Raw genomic sequence first — 19,659 nt, 5'->3', positions numbered from 1 at the left:
CTATAAGCTTAAATAGTCTTGATCGCGAGGGTGCGAGATTGCTGAGTCCCTGTGGCTCACAGATACTTCCAAACCAGCTTGCAGGTGTTGTTGAACCGTGCAGATGACGCAACCAAGCTCACAGAGGAGCTCGATGAAGATCTTGTCCTTTGTGTTGTTTCGTTCTAGTTGATCAGTAGTGGAGCCCAGTTGGGGTCGATCGGGGACCTTGTCGCATTTGGGGTTCTTCTTTTATTTTGGCTCTGTAGTCGGGTCCTGATTGTATTTGGATGATGTAATGCTTTATTCATGTATTTGTGTGAAGTGGCGATTGTAAGCCAACTATCTATCTCTTTCCCTTATGTATAACATGGGTTGTGTGAAGATTACCTCACTTGCGACATTGCTTTCAATGCGGTTATGCCTCTAAGTCATGCTTCGACACGTGGGAGATATAGCCGCATCGAGGGCGTTACAATAAAAGAGTGTAACAGAGCTAGGTTAATAACTACCCATAAGCAGGATAAAGCAACAGACAACCTGGTAAAGCATAAATCTTAAGCATGCATACTAACATGGCAAGGTTGAAATGAAGCAGGTCATCCTAGGACAAGTATAACCAAGGCAATATGCTAGATGATCAAAATCAGGCCATGCAAGGAACATGTATCGCAAACCACTAAAGTACCATAACCCTAGCGCAATAAGGAGGGAGAGAGCATGAGTAAGGCATGATCAAGGAGGGGGTTGTAAGTCTTGCCTGGAATCCACGCTTGGTACATTCGCAAACCTTGCTAGTAGCTCACATCATATCCAGATCCTATCCGTGAAGAAGCAAAACAATACTAGAAAGGGAACAACAAATTCAAGTCTTACTATTACATCAAAGGATCCAACATGTTCATGATATGTGATGCATGACATGGCAAGAATAATATGCAAATGCCGCATGAATCAAGTTAATGGGTTAACATGTAATATATGACTTGTTCATTAACCACGACAATTAAGGATGAAGGTTGTCAAGGGTGCTTAACATGGATGGACACAATAAGGATGGTGAGATGCATAAACTAGGACTACCTGCACACATTTTAAATGAAATGTGGAAATATATGTAAAGCATTCCCCAAATACTCTATAACAAAAGAAAGGTTAATTGTGGAATAAGCCTAATCCCAATTTTACTTGGTGCAAACATGCATGAATATGACATATTCATGGTCTATGTATCATGCTGATCAAAATAGCATGTTTAATCATATCGATATGACCTAGGATGATTTAGTTATTAATTATGCATGTAATTAGTGCAATTTAAATGAAAACAACATGTTAAACAGTTCAAACATGGATGCAAATGGCATATTCATGATCTAGACAATTTTCAGAGCAAGTTTCATATGTAACTTGTCAAATTTGGAGCTACAGATTAAAATATATGAATAATATAAGATTAAATGATTTTCTAGAAATTATAATCCAAATTATAATCCCTAGAATATTTTGCATCACGACAAAGCTAGCCTGTGTGACTGACAGCGGGACCGGGGAAGGCTGACTGTGCAGTGATGTGGTCGTGGGTAAGTTGTGGGTTTCACATCAAAGCCAACCCTAGCCAGGGAGGCTGATGGGCGGGCCATGGGCTCATCTGCCTTAGTCAATAGGTAACTTGGTCGGACGGATCCACGTGCTTGTGGCCTAGGGTCTAACTGAAAAGAACTAAGCCATACTGCATCGAGACGGACCGGCTAATGAGAACCAACCAGCCAAAATAAACCGGCTCGGTTGGACAAAATCGGACTGGGCCCACATGTCATGGACTCGGCCAGGAAAATAAATCGCGGCGACACCCTCTCGCAATCAGCGGGCGTGGCGGTGATGCATGGGGAGGGTGCTCTTGACCACTCTTAGGATTGGAAGGAGGATCTATGTGGTGCGGTCGACGTGGTGCGTCTAGCGGCAGCACAAGCATGAGCTATGGAAGTCGGAGATGCCAGGGGAGACAAGGCCGGTATCACCTAGAGGGTGCCGGTGCAGACAGGGAGGTTGTGGAGGACCAGAGCTACGACAGAGGTAGCCGCCGGAGCGTGGTTTTGCGGAGGAGCTAGGGAAAGTGGTGCTTGCTAGGAACGCGCCAGGAGATGCGCATGGATGTCATGGAGTTGATGGAGGAGTTGGAGAGGGCACAACGACAAAGAGCAATTTGACGACAACGGATGGCGAACGGTGGGGAAGAACTGGTAAACTTCATGCACAAGCCAACACAACCAAAAGGCCGAACTGATGGAAAGGGCTAGGCAATCCACATATACACAAGTCCCAAACAAGTGGTAGGCTAGAGGTGAAACCCATAAGATCTCACGACCAACTCATGGTTCTGGCACATGGATAACAAGCTTCCACGCACCCCTGTCCATAGCTAGTTCATTGGTGATACTCCAACCCTTTAGATCTCTCTTTACGGACTCCTCCCATGTCAAATTCAGTCTACCCCAACCTCTCTTGACATTATCCGCACGGTTTATCCGTTCGCTATGCACTGGAGTTTCTGTAGGCCTGTGGCACAGACCATCTCAGACGATGTTGGAGAAGCTTCTCTTCAATTGGTGCTATCCCAACTCTATCTCGTATATCATCATTCCGGACTCGATCCTTCCTTGTGTGGCCACACATCCATCTCAACATTTGCATCTCCACCGCACTTAACTATTGAACATGTCGCCTTTTAGTTAGCAAACACTTAGCGCCATACAACATTGCGGGTTGAACCGCCGTCCTGTAGAACTTGCCTTTTAGCTTTTGTGGCACTCTCTTGTCACGGAGAATGCCAAAAGCTTGGTGCCACCTCATCCATCCGGCTTTGATGAGATGGTTCACATCTTCATCAATACCCCCATCCTTTTGCAACATTGACCCAAATATCGAAAGGTGTCCTTCTGAGGCACCACCCGCCCATCAAGGCTAACCTCCTCCTCGCGCCTAGTAGTACTGAAACCGCACCTCATGTACTCAGTTTTAGTTCTACTAAGCCTAAAACCTTTCGATTCCAAGGTTTGTCTCCATAACTCTAACTTCCTATTGACCCCCGTCTGGCTATCGTCAACTAGCACCACATCATCCGCAAAGAGCATACACCATGGGCTATCTCCTTGTATATCCCTTGTGACCTCATCCATCACCAAGGCAAAAATATAAGGGCTTAGAGCTGACCCCTGATGCCGTCCTATCTTAATCGATAAGTCATTAGTGTCGACATCACTTGTTTGAACACTTGTCACAACGTTATCATACATGTCCTTGATGAGGGTAATGTACTTTGCTGGGACTTTGTGTTTCTCCAAGGCCCACCACATGACATTCCGCGTATCTTATCATAGGCCTTCTCCAAGTCAATGAACACCATATGCAAGTCCTTTTGCTTCCTGTATCTCTCCATGAGTTGTCGTACCAAAAAAATGGCTCCATGGTCGACCTCCCAGGCATGGAACCAAACTGATTTTTGGTCACGCTTGTCGTTCTTCTTAAGCGGTGCTCAATGACTCTCTCCCATAGCTTCATTGTATGGCTGATCAGCTTAATTCCATGGTAATTAGTACAACTCTGAACATCCCCCTTGTTCTTGAAGATTGGTACTAATATACTTCGTCTCTGTTCTTCTGGCATCTTGTTTGCTCGAAAAATGAGGTTGAAAAGTTTGGTTAGCCATACTATCGCTATGTCCCTGAGGCCTTTCCATACCTCAATGGGGATACAATCAGGGCCCTTGCCTTGCCTCCTTTCATCCTTTTTAAAGCCTCCTTGACCTCGGACTCGTGGATTCTCCGCACAAAACGCCTGCTGGTCTCATCAAAGGAGTCGTCCAGTTCAATGGTAGAACTCTCATTCTCCCCATTAAACAGCTTGTCGAAGTACTCCCACCATCTATGCTTAATCTCCTCGTCCTTCACCAGGAGTTGGTCTACTCCGTCCTTGATGCATTTGAGTTGGCCAACATCCCGCATCTTCCTCTCTCGGATTTTGCCCATCTTATAGATGTCCCTTTCGCCTTCCTTCGTACCTAACTCCAGGTAGAGGTCCTCATACGCCCAACCCCCTGCTTCACTGACAGCTCGCTTTGCGGCCTTCTTCACCATCTTGTACTTCTCTATGTTGTTTGCACTCCTATCCAGGTATAGGTGTCTGAAACAATCTTTCTTCTTCTTAATCGCCTTCTAGACATCATCATTCCACCACCAGGTATCCTTGGCTTCGCCTCTCCTTCCCCTGGACACTCCAAACTCCTCCGAGGCTACCTTACGAATGCAAGTGGCCATCTTCATTGACACATTGTCGGCATTCCCTCCTTCCTCCCAAGGTCCCTCCTTAATCACCCTCTCCTTGAACGCCTGAGCTACCTCCCCCTTGAGCTTCCACCACTTCGTTTTAGCGACTTTGGCACGCTTATCCCGCTGGAAATGAATCCGAAAGCGGAAGTTAGCAACCACCAGCTTATGCTGAGGGACAACACTCTCTCCAGGTATCACCTTACAATCTAGGAACGCACGCCTATCTTCTCTTCTCGAGAGGAGGAAATCAATCTGGCTACTGTTAGCCACTACAAAAAGTCACCAGATGTGATTCTCTCTTTTTAAAGAGGGTGTTAGCTATGATTATGTCGTAGGCTAGAGCAAAGCTTAAGACATATTCTCCTTCTTGATTCCTGATGCCATAGCCAAAGCCCCCATGCACCCCTTCAAAACATGTGTTAGATGTACCCACGTGGCCATTGAGGTCTCCTCCTATGAAGAGCTTCTCGTCAATCGGTACACTCCTCACCATGTCCTCCAGGCCTTCCCAGAACTCTCTCTTGGTGTTCTCATTGTGGCCTACTTGCGGGGCATAAACACTGATAACATTGAGAACTAAGTCCCCAATTACCAGCTTGACCAGGATAATCCGGTCCCCACGTCTCTTGACGTCTACCACTCCATACTTGAGGCTCTTGTTGATCAAGATGCCTACGCCATTTATGTTTGCAGCCGTTCCCGTGTACCACATCTTGAAGCCGGTATCCTCCACCTCCTTCGCCTTCTATCTCCATTTGGTTTCTTGGACGCAAAGGATATCAACACTGCTGCATCCATTGTTTTTAAGGCGTCCTGCCTTGGACGCTTAGGCTATAAGGCGCCCTGGTAGCGCCTTACAAATATGCCCGCCTTAGGCACTTAGGCGTCGCCTAGGCACTAGAGCGGGTGGTGCTCGCCTTAGGTCGCCTTACCGCCTTAAAAACAATGGCTGCATCAACTAGCTTCAAAAGCTTCCCTGTCAGAGACCCTACGTTCCAGCTACCTAAGCGGATTCTCCTAGGCTCGGCTAGCTTCCTTACCCTTCGCACTCGTCGAGTCAAGCAAAGACCCTTGTTCATTTTCCACTACATCCGGGCGCCGATGTAGCGCACCTCTAAGGATGTGACGACCTCGCTCACTTGCCACCGTATCCAGATCAAGATACGGCACGCCACCCGGGGGGGTGACGGCCCGACCCTTGCCCATTTGACACCACACCGGGGTTCCAATGAGGCACGCCACTGAGAGGGTTACGCCCCAACGAAAATCTTTTGGGTTTCATCTCCATAAGAGTGGCTGACTTTTTACGTTGGCTCGCCAAGCCTATCACAACCCTCCTCCTTTACCCGCGCTTGAGGCCGGCTATGTTGAGACAACATAGGCGGAGTTAGTTGGATCCTCCACACAGAAAAGAAATGGGCCAACTGTACTGTGCACTGCAAAGATTCTTTCCTATTTAAGTAAAAAACAGAAAACAAAAGGAGGGAAAAGAATTATTTGGGGGTCCAAATAATTTCCAAATTGAAAGAAAACTTTATGGTGTCCTCTCTGAATGATTTCCAAGCTCCACTAAAATTTCCAGAAGGTTTGAGCAATGTTTGACAAGAATTTGAATATAAGAGAGAGAAAAGGGCATGGAGGAGATTTGAACTAGAGGTTGGAGTTAGGGGCTTGTACAATTAAACAGTTCGTGTGGCTCACAAATGTCACAAGAAAAACTTGTGCAAAGTGTGGAGAGAGTCTTGGGTTGAAAGATCAGAAGGGAGAAGGGTTTACTTATTTACCATTTAACAAATGGCAAATAAAATATCCAAATTATTTAATTTAATTAATGCAATATGATGCTTATGCAACACTTATGATGCAAAAATAAAATAACAATCAATTTCTATGTGGGGTGCTACCCCGGGCTGTTACAGGCCACTGGTCGCCACTCACCACTACTCTCCTCTGCTGGCTGGGGCAATAACATGCTTGTTCCAGCAATAAGGCAAACAACAAATAATAATCGTGTGCCTGCTTGACATGAATATTATTACATATGATTTTTTTATGCCTTTCAGTATCACTGAGTAACATCAGGGGACTCTAGGAGGTTTGATTTCCGAGGGCCTGTCAATGGTAATAATCGTGTGTTTTGAAATGAAGACATGGTTTTCCTAATTGCCCTTCAGAGTTCATACCGTCCTAATTGATTACCATGTTAAATGTCGGTGTGGTGTATCAAACTTCTACGACTTCATGGATTACAAACTGGGAGTCCCACTTCACAGGGCCGTCGACGAAGTGGGGCCCCCAAATCGTACCAATCATGCACTAATTGCACACAGGATGTCATGCATGATCGATCAAACCGGCTAGTGCTTTATTTCCTTATTTACGCACGGCCCCGAAGTCTCCTTATTATCTCCTTGCATGCATGGGATTCCTTTTATTCATGGAGTAGAAAGATCTTTTTTCTTTCACAGAAGGCAGAACTCCCTACTGCATGCTTCCTTTATTTTTGGATCTGCCCGTTATGCGTGAGAATTGAAGAGGAGCTGAAATCACAAAGCAACATTCATGGGCCTTTTTTAGGGAATCCATTGGCCTTTTTTTACCGTAGACCAACCAGGGGCAAATTAGGGAATCAAACAGGTAGAAATCAAATATACCTAGTTTTTTTATTCCTAATGCACCTAATAATATGAAATGGAGGGGGTATGCATTTTTAAAATTTTAGAACCCTATTTTATACTTGGTGTTCATACCACGTGAATGTGCAACCTCTAGTACTCCAAGGCAATGGAATTCAGGTAGTGCGATTGGATGCTCAGCAACCACACATGCAAATATCATGGAGTGATAATGTCTCAAATGATATATGTGGCGATGAGCGTGCATCGTGCTAAATTATTACCACACCGTAACACAATCCTTTTATATTTCGCACCGGGACCCCAAATTCCTGGAGACGGCCCTGTCACTGCAATACCATGTATCCATGACTTGTTTAATTGTTTTATGTAGCATCACCTAACTACACGACAAAGAAAAAAAAGGGAATTACAAGAACAAAGTCACTCCCTCCTTCCAAAAGACTTCGCTTAGAGGCACAAAGAGTGCTCAAGGAGCGGGTCCAAGATATTGCAGACAGGAGAGGCATCAAACTGAGATTTTGCAATCTCAAAGAATGTGAAAGTCACATACGGTCATTGGACAGTCCTTGTGATAATATCCGAACTGAAATCGGATGGCCGCAAGGGGTTCCATTTGTCCATCCACATGACCTCCCAAACAAGGCAAAGCTTGGGTTTCTGGAAGCTTATGAACCGGGATGGACTGCTTCCCAGCAAGACGAGTTAAGTTTTACTGAAGCATGATAGACGAATTAAGTTGTAACAGTAATTTTGAGGTTGTAGAACCATTTCCACTTTTAGGGCACAACAGTATAAATCGCTTTACTTTATTGATTGGGAAAGAAATATAAGGGATTACAGTTTTACTCTTACATATATATACTCGGGAGTAGGGACAGTAGATTGCTGTTCTGCACAAGATTGTGACCTACCATATTAGCTAAGCTTAGTTACATCTTCTAAGAGCAGCCAGAGAAGAGCTGTTTCTTTCCAGTCCTCGTGCCTGAATGATTTGCACTCAGTTGGTCCTATCATGCCACCATACCGTCCCGTGCCAGATGCATGGATGCATGGCCGCATGCTGGGGCCCACCCCTAGTCGCAAAGCCAAAAGAGGAAAGCGGGGTGGAAAGAAAAAGCACGCCAGGATTCAGGCTGCGCTGGCCAAAGCTGCAGCTGCAGCGGATCCCAGGCCGACCGGGTCGCCCACCCTAGCGGTGGTGCTTGCCACTGGCAACAGCCAATTGGCGCCCGCCCACACTCCTCCTGCAGCCGGGCCCATAACGATCCAGTCTTCCGCGTCGCCGTGTGCGCAGGGAGATAGCCAAACTGGCGATGGACCCACTACGGCCAATGCTTGCGCGCTTCGGGATCCGGACAACTTATCCTCTACCAGTGAGGTCCCGGACTCGCTCCCTGTGGCTCCCGAGGCTGATCCGCTGTCGGGATCGCTTTGCCCTCGTCAGCTCTTGTGGCCAATGAAGTACCTGCTGCTTTGCATGCCGGCCCCGCCACTTTGCAGGTCGGCCCCTTCACTGCGACGCGTGATGCTGCGCCCTCGTCCGCCCCTGTGGCCCTGGCTGAGCTGCATGCCAGCCCCTCCTCGGCTACGGGGGACGCGGGTCGTGTGGTTCCATTCATCGCGCCTTCGCCCCCTCCTGCCGCTGCCATCGGGGACGCTGACTTGGGCTGCCCCTCCCCCGCGGCCCAGGAACCCAGACGCATATTGCAAAGACCCACACCTCCTAATGCCCATGCCAGTAGGCCTGCTTCCCCAAGCCCGTCAACGCTGCAATCCACCCCTGTGTCCCATGCGCCTCACATGCGCAGCGCAGGGCGTTTTGCCATGCCACCAATCACTCTGCGACGAACCAGACAGCCGGCCCCTGTCAGCTCCTGGACCCTTGGAGATTTCCTCGCCGCGGCAACAAAGCAGACTTGCTCTGCCCTCCCCAACCCTGTGCGCAAACGATGCCGGCAGCCCCTGAACTTCTCGCCGCGCCGCGGACGATCTGCCACCGTGCGAAGGCCAAGCCCGGCGTGCCGCCCACCGCTGAGCGCCGTGCGCAGGTCCAAATACTACGCACCCTTGGCATCATCGGCACCGATCAAGTGATCTCCGCCGAGGCCATGAAGGCATACGATGGGGTCTTTGCTGCGCCCCTCTCTCATGCCGTGTTGACGGCCATTGCCGCGCTTGTTGGCCGCGTGCTACCCGCTGACCCGTCCACGACGCCTATCACCATGGTGATCTCGGGCAGCCCGATCGAGGCCTAGCCGCGCCGATGCGCGCCCATTCGCCGACCTCTGCCAAAATGGATCACGGCCTCAAAATCATCAATTGGAACGTTCGCGGCCTCAACGCCCGTGCCAGACGTACGGCAGTACGCTCGCTTGTTGTAACTTCCAGTGCTTCGATCGCTTGCTTCCAAGAGACTAAAATGGAATTCATCTACTCGTCGACTGTCCTTGAGACGTTGGGATCTGAGTTTGATGAATATGTTTATCTCCCGGCGACCGGCACCCGTGGCGGGATCCTGTTGGCGTGGAAGAGCCGAGACGTGACGATCACGGACCCGATGTTCAGCACCAACACCATTTCTGCCCGGGTTACGACCCCTGGTAGCACAAGCGTGCCGTGGTGGCTCACTATCGTCTATGGCCCCCAGGACAACAATGCCAAGATCGCTTTTCTACAGGAGAAACGCGATGTCCGCGACGCCTGCCCCGGTCCATGGCTCATCTGCGGAGACTTCAATATGATCTACCGTAGACCTGGCCATGGGCAGCCTGACTCGGCCGGCCCGGCCTGACGCTGCTCCTGGGCCAGGCTCGGGCCTAGATTTTGAGCCTGGTGGCCTGGCCGGGCCGGGCCCAGGCCCGTCATCTTTGCAGTTTTCTAAAGGGGGCCGGCCCGAGGCCCGATGGGCTTTTGCATGTTCGGGCCGGGCTTGGGCCCAAAAACTAGGCCCGATGGCCGGGCTTGGCCGGGCTCGGGCCCAGGTTTTTTGGCTCGGGCTTGGCTAGGCCCGGCCCAAAGCCCGGCCCGGCCTAAGGTTTGGCCAGGTATAATCTACCGTAGACCTGGCCATGGGCAGCCCGGCCCGGCCGGCCCGGCCCGCCGCTGCTCCCGGGACGGGTTCGGGCCTATATTTTGAGCCCGGTGGCCTGGCCGGGCCGGGCCTGGGCCCGTCATTTTTGCAGTTTTCTGAAGGGGCCCGGCCCGAGGCCCGAGGTCCGGCGGGCTTTTGCATGTTCGGGCCGGGCTTGGGCCCAAAAACTAGGCCCGATGGCCGGGCCGGGCCGAGCTCGGGCCCAGGTTTTTTGGCTCGGGCTTGGCTAGGCCCGGCCCGAAGCCCGGCCCGAGGTTTGGCCAGGCATAATCTACCGTGACGAGGACAAGAGCAACGGCAATATCAATCGGAGAATGATGGGGCGGTTCCGACGCGTCCTCAATGACCTCGCGCTCAAGGAGATTTACCTCAGCGGCCGGCGCTATACATGGTCCAATGAGCAGAGCCCGCCCACCTTGGTCCATCTCGATAGGGTGCTGTGCTCCACGGACTGGGATGAGCTACACGGCAAATGCCACCTGCGTTGCCTGGCCTCGGTCGTCTTGGATCACTCCCCCTTCTTTCTCGATTGCTCGCCTCTCCCATCAGCGCATCGACGATTCCACTTCGAGGAGTACTGGACTCGCCTCGCCGGTTTCCCGGAGATCGTGGCGACCTCGTGGCATTCGGTGGATGACGCTGATCCGTTCTGGCGTTTCATGCGGCGCATGCAGGCCACAGCATGTAAGCTCACCAGCTGGAGCGCGCGTTCCGTTGGCAACGTGCGAGACCAGCTTGCGATCTCTCGTGAGCTGCTGCTCCGCTTCGACGCCGCACAAGAACAGCGTGCCCTATCACCGCATGAAGACTGGTTGCGTCGTCAGATCAAGCTCTCCTACCTTGCCCTTGCTTCCCTTGAGCAGACGATCGCCCGGCAGCGCGCACGCATTGCACCTCTCAAAGATGGCGACGCGAACACTACGTTGTACCATCGCCAGTGCACGTACCGCAAGCAGAAGAACTGGATCCATGGCATCTCTGTCGACGGCGCCATGCTCACTGATCCTAGCGACATGGCCGCGGCCACTTTTGAGCACTTTGATAGCCGGATTGGGACGGACACGCCGCGTGACTGCACCATTGACCTGTCGCAGTTCATTGAGCACTCAAACCTGGAGGACCTCGACGCGCCATTCAGCGAAGATGAGATTTGGCAAGCCATCAAAAGCTTGCCGTCTCGCAAGGCGCCCGGCCCTGACGGCTTCACCGCGGACTTCCTCCGCTCCTGCTGGCCGGTCATCAAGCACGACCTCCGATGCGTCTTTGACCAGGTTTACGCGCTGCGTGGACGAGGGTTTAGCTGCCTTAACCAGGCGCTAATTACGCTCCTCCCCAAGCGCGTCGATGCCAATGGCCTGGGGGATTATAGGCCCATAAGCCTAATTCACATTGTCGCCAAGGTCCTGGCCAAGCTGCTTTCGCTCCGCCTGGCTCCCAAGCTCAACAACCTTGTCAGCAACGTCCAGAACGCGTGCATCCCCGGGCGAAGTCTTCACGACAACTTCATCCTAGTGCGTCAATCCGCGCGGCTATTGCATCAGCTTGGTGCCCCTCGCGTGCTTCTGAAGCTTGACTTGGCGCGGGCTTTCGACTCCGTCTCGCGGCCTTTCCTGTTTGAGGTGCTGCGATGCCATGGCTTCGGCAACCGCTTCCTTGATTGGATCGCCCTTCTCCTGTCGTCGGCCAGTACCAAGGTTCTCCTCAACGGCAACCCCGGACCAGCGATTTGGCACCGCTGTGGACTGCGCCAAGGTGATCCAGTTTCCCCGCAGCTCTTTGTCCTTGCTGTCGATACGTTGGGCAGGCTCTTCCATCGCGCGGTCGAGCTCCGGGTCATGCAGCAGCTCCACCCGCGCCGCACCATTCCTACCATATCCCTCTACGCCGACGACGTAATTCTCCCGTGCCACCCCTCGCCGGATGATATTGCATCGGTGAAGGAGATCTTGCAGCTCTTTGGGCGCGCCTCCAGCCTGCACGTGAACTTCCTGAAGAGCGCTGCGGCCCTCATCCGCTGCGACACCGTGGACGCTGCTCATGTTGTCGCGCACCTGGGATGCCCCATCGTCGAATTCCCGCTCACTTACTTAGGCATCCCGCTCACGCTGCGTCGCCCCACTGCTGCCCAGCTCCAACCCGTCGTTGATAAGGTCGCTGGGAAGCTACCCTTCTGGAAGGCTTGGCTCATGAACAAAGTCGGCCGCCTTGCCTTCGTCAAGGCTGTCTTGAGCGCGATCCCCATACATCAGCTCCTTGTTCTTGCGCCGCCAAAGAAGACCATCAAACTCTTGGAGAAGATTGAAAGAGGATTCCTTTGGGCTGGCCGCGCCAAGGCCAATGGTGGCAATTGCCACGTCAACTGGCGGCATGTCTGTCAGCCTATCTAGTTCGGTGGCCTCGGCGTTCACGACCTCGAGCGCACCGGCCTCGCCCTTCGCATGCGGTGGCAATGGCTCAGCCGAGTCGATGATAGCAGGGCCTGGAGCGGCCTTGACTTGCAATTCGCGCCCGAGGAGCGCGCGCTCTTCTTCGCCTCCACTACCATGACTATTGGCAATGGCCAACACACCCTGTTCTGGGAGGACAGATGGATCAATGGGCGTGCGATCCGTGAGATCACGCCTCGCCTTTATGCTCTCATCCCCAAACGGCGTCGCAAGTCCAGAACTGTGGCGGACGGCCTTCATGCGAACCAATGGGCCACGGACATCCATGGCATGATTGGCATCCCGGAGATTGGAGAATACCTATGCCTCTGGCACATGCTTGCCGAAACTGCCCCCAGCGACGCATCAGACTGCATTCGCTGGAAGTGGACCGCGAACGGCGAGTACTCCGCCAAGTCCGCATACCTTGCCACTTTTCATGGCTCCACCAGATGCCAGGCTTGGAAGCTTACTTGGAAGTGCTGGGCACCGCCTCGGGTGCGCTTCTTCCACTGGCTTGCCAACCTCGACCGGTGCTGGACGGCCGACTGCCTAGCGCGACGCAACCTGCCGCGCCCACAGCGTTGCCCACTTTGCGATCAGGCTCCGGAGACGATTCATCATCTTCTCCTGGAGTACCCTTTCAGCCGCGAAGTGTGGCACGAGATCCTTTCATGGCTACGCCTCTCCTGCCCGCTGCCCAATGATGATGCCACTCTCCACGACTGGTGGCGCTCTGCAAGACATGACACCCCTAAACCTATGCACAAGGGACTGGCCTCTGCTGCCTTGCTCGTCCCTTGGATGATTTGGAAGCACCGCAATGGATGCGTGTTTGAGGGCGCACCACCGTCGGTTACCTCCCTGACTGCTAGGATTAAGGAAGAGGCCGCACTCTGGGCCATCTTGCCATAGACCTGGGATGTCCACTAGTGTGCCTGTACTCACCTTGTAAATCTGCCTCCTAGGAGGATTGTACCAAACCCCTTCTTTCCAATACAATGAAACGGAAAAGTCTTTTGCGTTTTCTCGAAAAAAGGTAAAATCAGTAATCTGTACCGACTTCACCACTGGTGTCCAAAACCTAGCCTGTAGTACCTACCACGAAAACATGTACTTGGACAGCACCCAAGTCTGGTGAGATATGCATTATGGATGGAGTCATAGGAACATGTGCATACTGCTGCATAAGATATGACAATTTTGCAGATTGTTGACTGTAGATTGTTCAAACCCAAGTTGTTTTGTTACGTACCTGTTTCACTGTTATCAGCACCATAGTGCGTTGGGCTTTCCCTAGATTTCAGCATAACCAAATAGGAGTTTGTTTTGTTGAACGACACTTTCTTTCTTTCTTGCGGGGGTTGAACAACTTTAAAGGGGCACTTTTTTTCACACTCAACCTACCAATATGAATTTACTAGTAATTTCTATGCCATATACTAACATAGCCGCATCTGGATTCTTTGTTCTGCAGGAGCCAATCTCTGTAAATCTATATGTGCTACCAACCCTGGATACTTTTTGACTTGCCAAGGTTGGCCAGTAGTCTGATGATCTCGCCACATGTTTGAGGAGCTGATCATGTACTGACACCCAGACACCGTTGACATATATACCCGTAGTGTTCAGCTCGTGTAGTTAGAAACTACCTTGTGAACTGTAGATGGTAAATGGTTGCTGCTTCATGGCCCTACTTCACCGTGCGGTCGTGTTGCAGATATGGCGGCAAACTTGGAGATCTTGGGCTTCTAGCTGTGTGATGAAACTCTTCATTTGGTTGGCCATCTAGGAGCCTGGACCTTGTAGCGAGGAGACCATGCAGCACCTTCCGAGCGGCCAAATCTGGTATGAGGAACTGTTCGACAAGTTTTATTGAGTCGACTGACAAGGCCTTCAATGTAGACTGATGCCTTGGTGATGCTTGTCACGGTTTGGGGGATTCAGAAGCAGCAGTACCGTTGAATCTTTACCAGCGATCGCCGCCTGAATGTACGTTGATGATGCTTGCAATTAAGTTCGTTCTAACAGTGCATCCAAGTGCAAAAGCTTTTGCCATTTCTTGAGAAAGAAACAAAAGTGTAGTTCTTGTCATTGGCTGCCAACTTGTCATGATTTCTTGTTCACTTTTTACTTGAACTAGATGACCCGTTGCGCCAATGGCGCAAAGGCCGAGTGTAAGATAATTATTGTGAGAGCATGCATTAATATATTGTTGTTTAAAAAGAATAGCTCATATACTATATGCAGTAAGCACATAAGATTGGAAATGATGCACTAAGTCATGTAGGAAAGGGCTCTTGTGATCTGTTTAGATTCGATACACAATTATGCAGAGGCCTTTGGATGTGCACTTGAAGGCGAAAGCATATATTTCTTTTATCATGGTTGTTTCAAAAGCACACCACACAGTAGTTTAAGCAGAAAATAACCGATAGCTAAATGCACATGATGGTCTTAGGGGTTTACATAAGATCCAAAAGGACAATAAACATAGAAGTCTTGATAGACATCTATACTAATACTGAGTTATATAACAAGGGGCTCTTGCAACTTGCTTATATTGGGTAGATGATCAAGCGCACTCCTTTGGAAGTGCATTTGAAGGCGAAAGCATATGCTTACCCTTTGTTCATGCTAGATGACCCGTTGCAACGATGACGCAAAGGGCGAGAGCAAACCAAGTACTGATAGAGTTAGTGATCATTAAAGTACGTAGATACCTATTGTAGCGTATGAAATGAGTAGCTACTGCTGGCAGATAGTTGCCTGGTAATAATATAAAGTGTTCTAAGAAGCTTATGAATGATTATCTATAATGATAGTCATAAGACACATTATATAGGCGGTACGAAGTGAAAACATTAGATAGATCCATCGTGACGTGCTTCACTGGCATTGAGAATGACCCTCTTGCCTCGGCAACTCTTTACAGTGGCTGTGATTGGTGGTTGGTATTGCCCAAAGCCGAAATACCTTCGATGTCGCCGGCTAGGCTCCAATAGTACTTGTTTATTTGATGGAGATCATACTCTGATTGTGTAGTTGTATCACTAAGACGGTCAGCAACATATCTTATGTGTGACAAAATATGATTTAAATTGTTGTCTTTTGATGTTGACCCGGCTGTGAAGTTGGCATTTATTATGCCATAAAGTTCCTTTGCTGCCATGTGATCTCCACTGAGGCTGCTACTCCAGCTGTTGCTAAAATAGTCTATTATTCCTTGTTCTTTTTGCTTATGCTTAAGAGACTTGCATTTTTCCTGAGCCAGTTGTAGTTTCTTATAGTTTATGCCTTGCAAAACTTTGCTGTAAGAGTCTTCCATGCACTTGAGAGCTTCAGCTCCTAGCTGATCTTGTGCTTCTTCAACTTTGCCATACACATGGATGGATATTGAATTTCTTGGAAGTATATTGTTCAGATGGTGCTTACACCCATAGAAGTGAATTGTTGCATCAAGACCAGCTGGCTTTCCCTTCTTTGTTGAGTATAATGCGCTTGGGAGGCCAAGTTGCTGCAACATAGCATCTAGAAGCACCTTTGTTGGAATCTTGACCTTTTCCATTTTGGCTGCTTAATGACAAGGAAGATGTTAGCAAGTGAAGTTTATCAATTTGTATTAATTAGTAGAAAGACATATAAGGATTGAAGCCTTCTACTGGCCTATTTTAATGAAAACGATTTTTTTTGTATTTATAAAGCAGCCTACTTCTGTACAGTGTATAAAAAAAGGCAAATATTTGGCACAAATTTGCCGAAGTAAAATAGTATTTTAGTATATGCATTTGTTGCAAATATTTGGCACAAATCTCTGTCTCTATCTCTCTGTGTGTGTGTTTATGAAGGTTATCCGCACAATTGAAAGAGTGATGATAGAAAACTTCAGACACAAATCAAAATATACTTAGTAATAATACATAATGTTTTAACAAGCTTACGATTGATTATTTATAATGTTATTAGCAAGGAAAGTAGATAGCCAGACAAACATCATATCGGCGCATTGAAGTGATGAACGTTAATTGAGCTATTGCTGCACGTGCCATCATCATTGAAAATGACCTTGTTGTCCAGCATAGCCGCTATATGGGCCTACATCTGTTGCAATTCTGTCCTAATCTTCTTCCCCGTGGTTGACTGCTAGTCTTTTTTTACAAACTCAAGCGCCCCAAGGAGAGCCTCCCTGCTTTCATTAAAATCAGAAACCAAAAGGCTGGCAGTTTGAGTAACATCACAGACCTCAAAGATAGAAAACTACAATCATGCCCTCAAGATACACGTGCTGAGAGACAACAACACACGCCAATTGTTGCTTCACGAGCTGCCACCACGTAGCACAATGCCTACCACGTACACGTGCTGAGAGACAACAACACACGTCAATTGTTGCTTCACGAGCTGCCACGACGTAGCACAATGCCTACCACGTGTCTCGCATGACCGTTGGTCTTGATTCCATCCACCAGTCTTCGTCCCATTCCTCTCCCCCTGTACTCGTACTGAAGTGAAGTGAGGAAGCAGCTGGAGGAGGCGGACGAGGGCACCTTGGGTTCCATCTTCGCGGCGGCTCACACTGCAACTTGGCGGTGGAGCAGCTCCTGCTGCAGCTCGGAGGTGCTGCGGCTCCATCTGCATCTCGGTGGCCCGGCAGCTCGGAGTTGCAGCGGCTCCATCTGCATCCCGACGGCCCAGCAGCTCCCGCTGCAGCTCGGAGCCACGAAATCGATAGATGGCGCCACCGTTTCTCGTATGGGTGAGACAAATCCACGCAGTTGCCACTGTCACTCCCCGCGTCTGTTCCGGCTGTGCTGGCACTCCCTGAAGCTGGTGACTTTCCATGACAAAGGAGGCTCCAGCAAGACGATACGACTGCTATTTCCACTCAGGTAAAAACTAACCTCCTTCGGTGTTTGATGTTTATAGTTTTTTTCATGAGCTCATTAGTTTGATCTCCATCGGTAGTAGTTACCTCGCTGCTGGAAAATCGAACTTTAATTCACCCCTGCAACCTTAGCTTCTGGAAGCCATTGTCAAGGGCGGGTGCATGGTCCTGGATAATATTTAACTGATCTATGACGAAAGAAAAGAAATCAAAATCGAATACACATCAACATAAGCTTTAATTTATCAAGAAAATGTATTTATATAATTTCTAATTAGCTCAGATTATAGTATAAACAAAAATAAATTACAACATGTTCAAATGAATTATGAGGGCTCAAGACCTCGAACAAGATGTGAAAACCCAAAGTCAGATAAATTCTAACTGCACACCTACTTGTAACTACTTCCTCTGTCCGAAAATAAGTGTCGTTGAGTTCTAAATTTGACACTTATCGCATGCATTTGTATGCTCGCTAAATCAAAGAAAAAATAAAGCAGGAAGTACATAAAGTCCGGGCTGGTCAAGTCTACATTGACAACCGCTACGTGGGAGGAATTAGACTTTGTTGCTAGTTAGTACGTACAATACAGTCTATTCATGCTAACAACATTTGCTATTACTCTTAAATCACACATCATGTTTCTATTTTCTAAATTAGAATAGTGACCTCGATATAGCAGAAAACAAACACACGTATAGCTAGCTTAATTACCTCACAAAGCTATTACCAAGGAAGTAGCGAAATCTTGAGCTCCTTCTGGTTCTTGATCTGTTTCCACTTGAGCAATCCCTCTCTACCTCCCAATCTTCACTGATGCCTGCAAAAAGTATGCACATGGGACTGCATTAAGATAGCCAAATGAACAAATAATCCAACAAAATCATTCACTATAACCAATAATAGTTACCTTCCTAAACCACAACATGAAATCCTCTAGATAGCCTCGTTTCAAAAGAGAAAACTGAACAACTATAGGATGGCAGAGACGCCAAAATAGCTCAAATAATCCAGCCACTGGCTGATTTCCAGGCATTATTGTGATACATACTTGCACTTTCTAAAGCACATACAATAATAAGTTAGAAAACCAATTTTGGCCTTCATCACACAAGTACCGAGAAGACACTTCCTGCTCACTGATGAGTGACCTTACTTAAGTACCAAAAAATCAAAACAAAATGTTGATTTCAAGAGGGGAAGCAGACACAAGTAACTTCAGATATTGCTGTCATTTAAGATCTATACTGGAAGATGTTGTATCAATAAATATATATAATTCTTCAAATAAACCTGCGACAACATGCACACAAAATCAGAAAGAATCGGAAATGTTTCGTGCTTTGTAGAAATCTTTATAATTGAAAACTAAATATATAAAACTCATTGCAACTCATCTTTGTTTAGTACGACACTCTGTAACATGCAACCAAGAAACTCAAATTTTGTTCAACTTTCATACCCTCAAAATGCATGGCTAATTACTGATTGCAAGAAGTTTTAACTCATATAGGAGACAATACAACTCTATTTCACTTTAGATCAAGGATTCTGCCAAACTTTTGAAACTTATACCATAAATTCACATCTTATCTCTGCAAAGAAATGCAAAATTATGTAGAAGATAACATGGAGTTATTTTCACAAAGCCTCTACAGGATGGGATAGAGCTAATAAAGAAGAGTGCCATACCACTTGATAATCAGTGTCGGCCTTCATACCTGAGAAGAGCATAACAGAGGAAAACTTCATAGTATTGAATATGAAAATATGCAAAACACACACAATGGCGGGTAATAGCATGCTTACCTGTACCACATGTATTTTTGTAAGAAATTGCATGGCATCAACAATGAACTTGTCGTCAACTTGCAGTACATGGAAACACTGCAGGACGGCTTGTTCCCTACATTTGATAAGTTCACCATCTTGTTACGATGATATCAATAAGAAACAATTGCACATAATGGTACAGTAACATTTCCGTGATACCAATGATTCGCCATAATAAGAAATAAGGTGTAGAATTAAAACTATAGAGGAAATGAATGTACATAGGTCATTATGCAGTAGAGAAAAATATAACCAGCCAAAGTGATAAATCAGTCTCTATGTGTAAAGGCTGGAGGCTATATTCTGATAAGTCAGAATCCATCAAAGCAATAGCAATCCAAGATTATCTTTCCTAAAAATGTAGATGAATGAAATAATGCTTCGCATTCAGTATGCCATTCTTATTTCTTTCAGGACATTTAACAAGGAAATTCACAGAAATTAGAACATTACTTAAAATCATCTTTATTACCCGTG

At 48.1% G+C, this 19,659-nt stretch overlaps 1 protein-coding gene across 1 annotated transcript in view; it reads left to right on the top strand.

Moving 5' to 3' along the window:
• Positions 1-14,037, top strand: part of LOC125537337 (2-oxoglutarate (2OG) and Fe(II)-dependent oxygenase superfamily protein) — a 42,831-nt gene extending 28,794 nt beyond the window's left edge. Inside the window, 3 exon segments of the mRNA XM_087543739.1 lie at positions 7,317-7,647; positions 13,915-13,994; positions 13,997-14,037. Coding sequence (XP_087399865.1) covers positions 7,317-7,647; positions 13,915-13,994; positions 13,997-14,037 — 452 coding nt within the window.
• Positions 14,038-19,659: the final 5,622 nt, after the last annotated feature.

The sequence above is a fragment of the Triticum urartu genome, chromosome 2A, assembly GCF_056163025.1.
Source record: "Triticum urartu cultivar PI428250 chromosome 2A, HENAU_Tu73, whole genome shotgun sequence".
NCBI lineage: Eukaryota > Viridiplantae > Streptophyta > Magnoliopsida > Poales > Poaceae > Triticum > Triticum urartu.
This window is presented reverse-complemented; position numbering and strand designations above follow the sequence as displayed.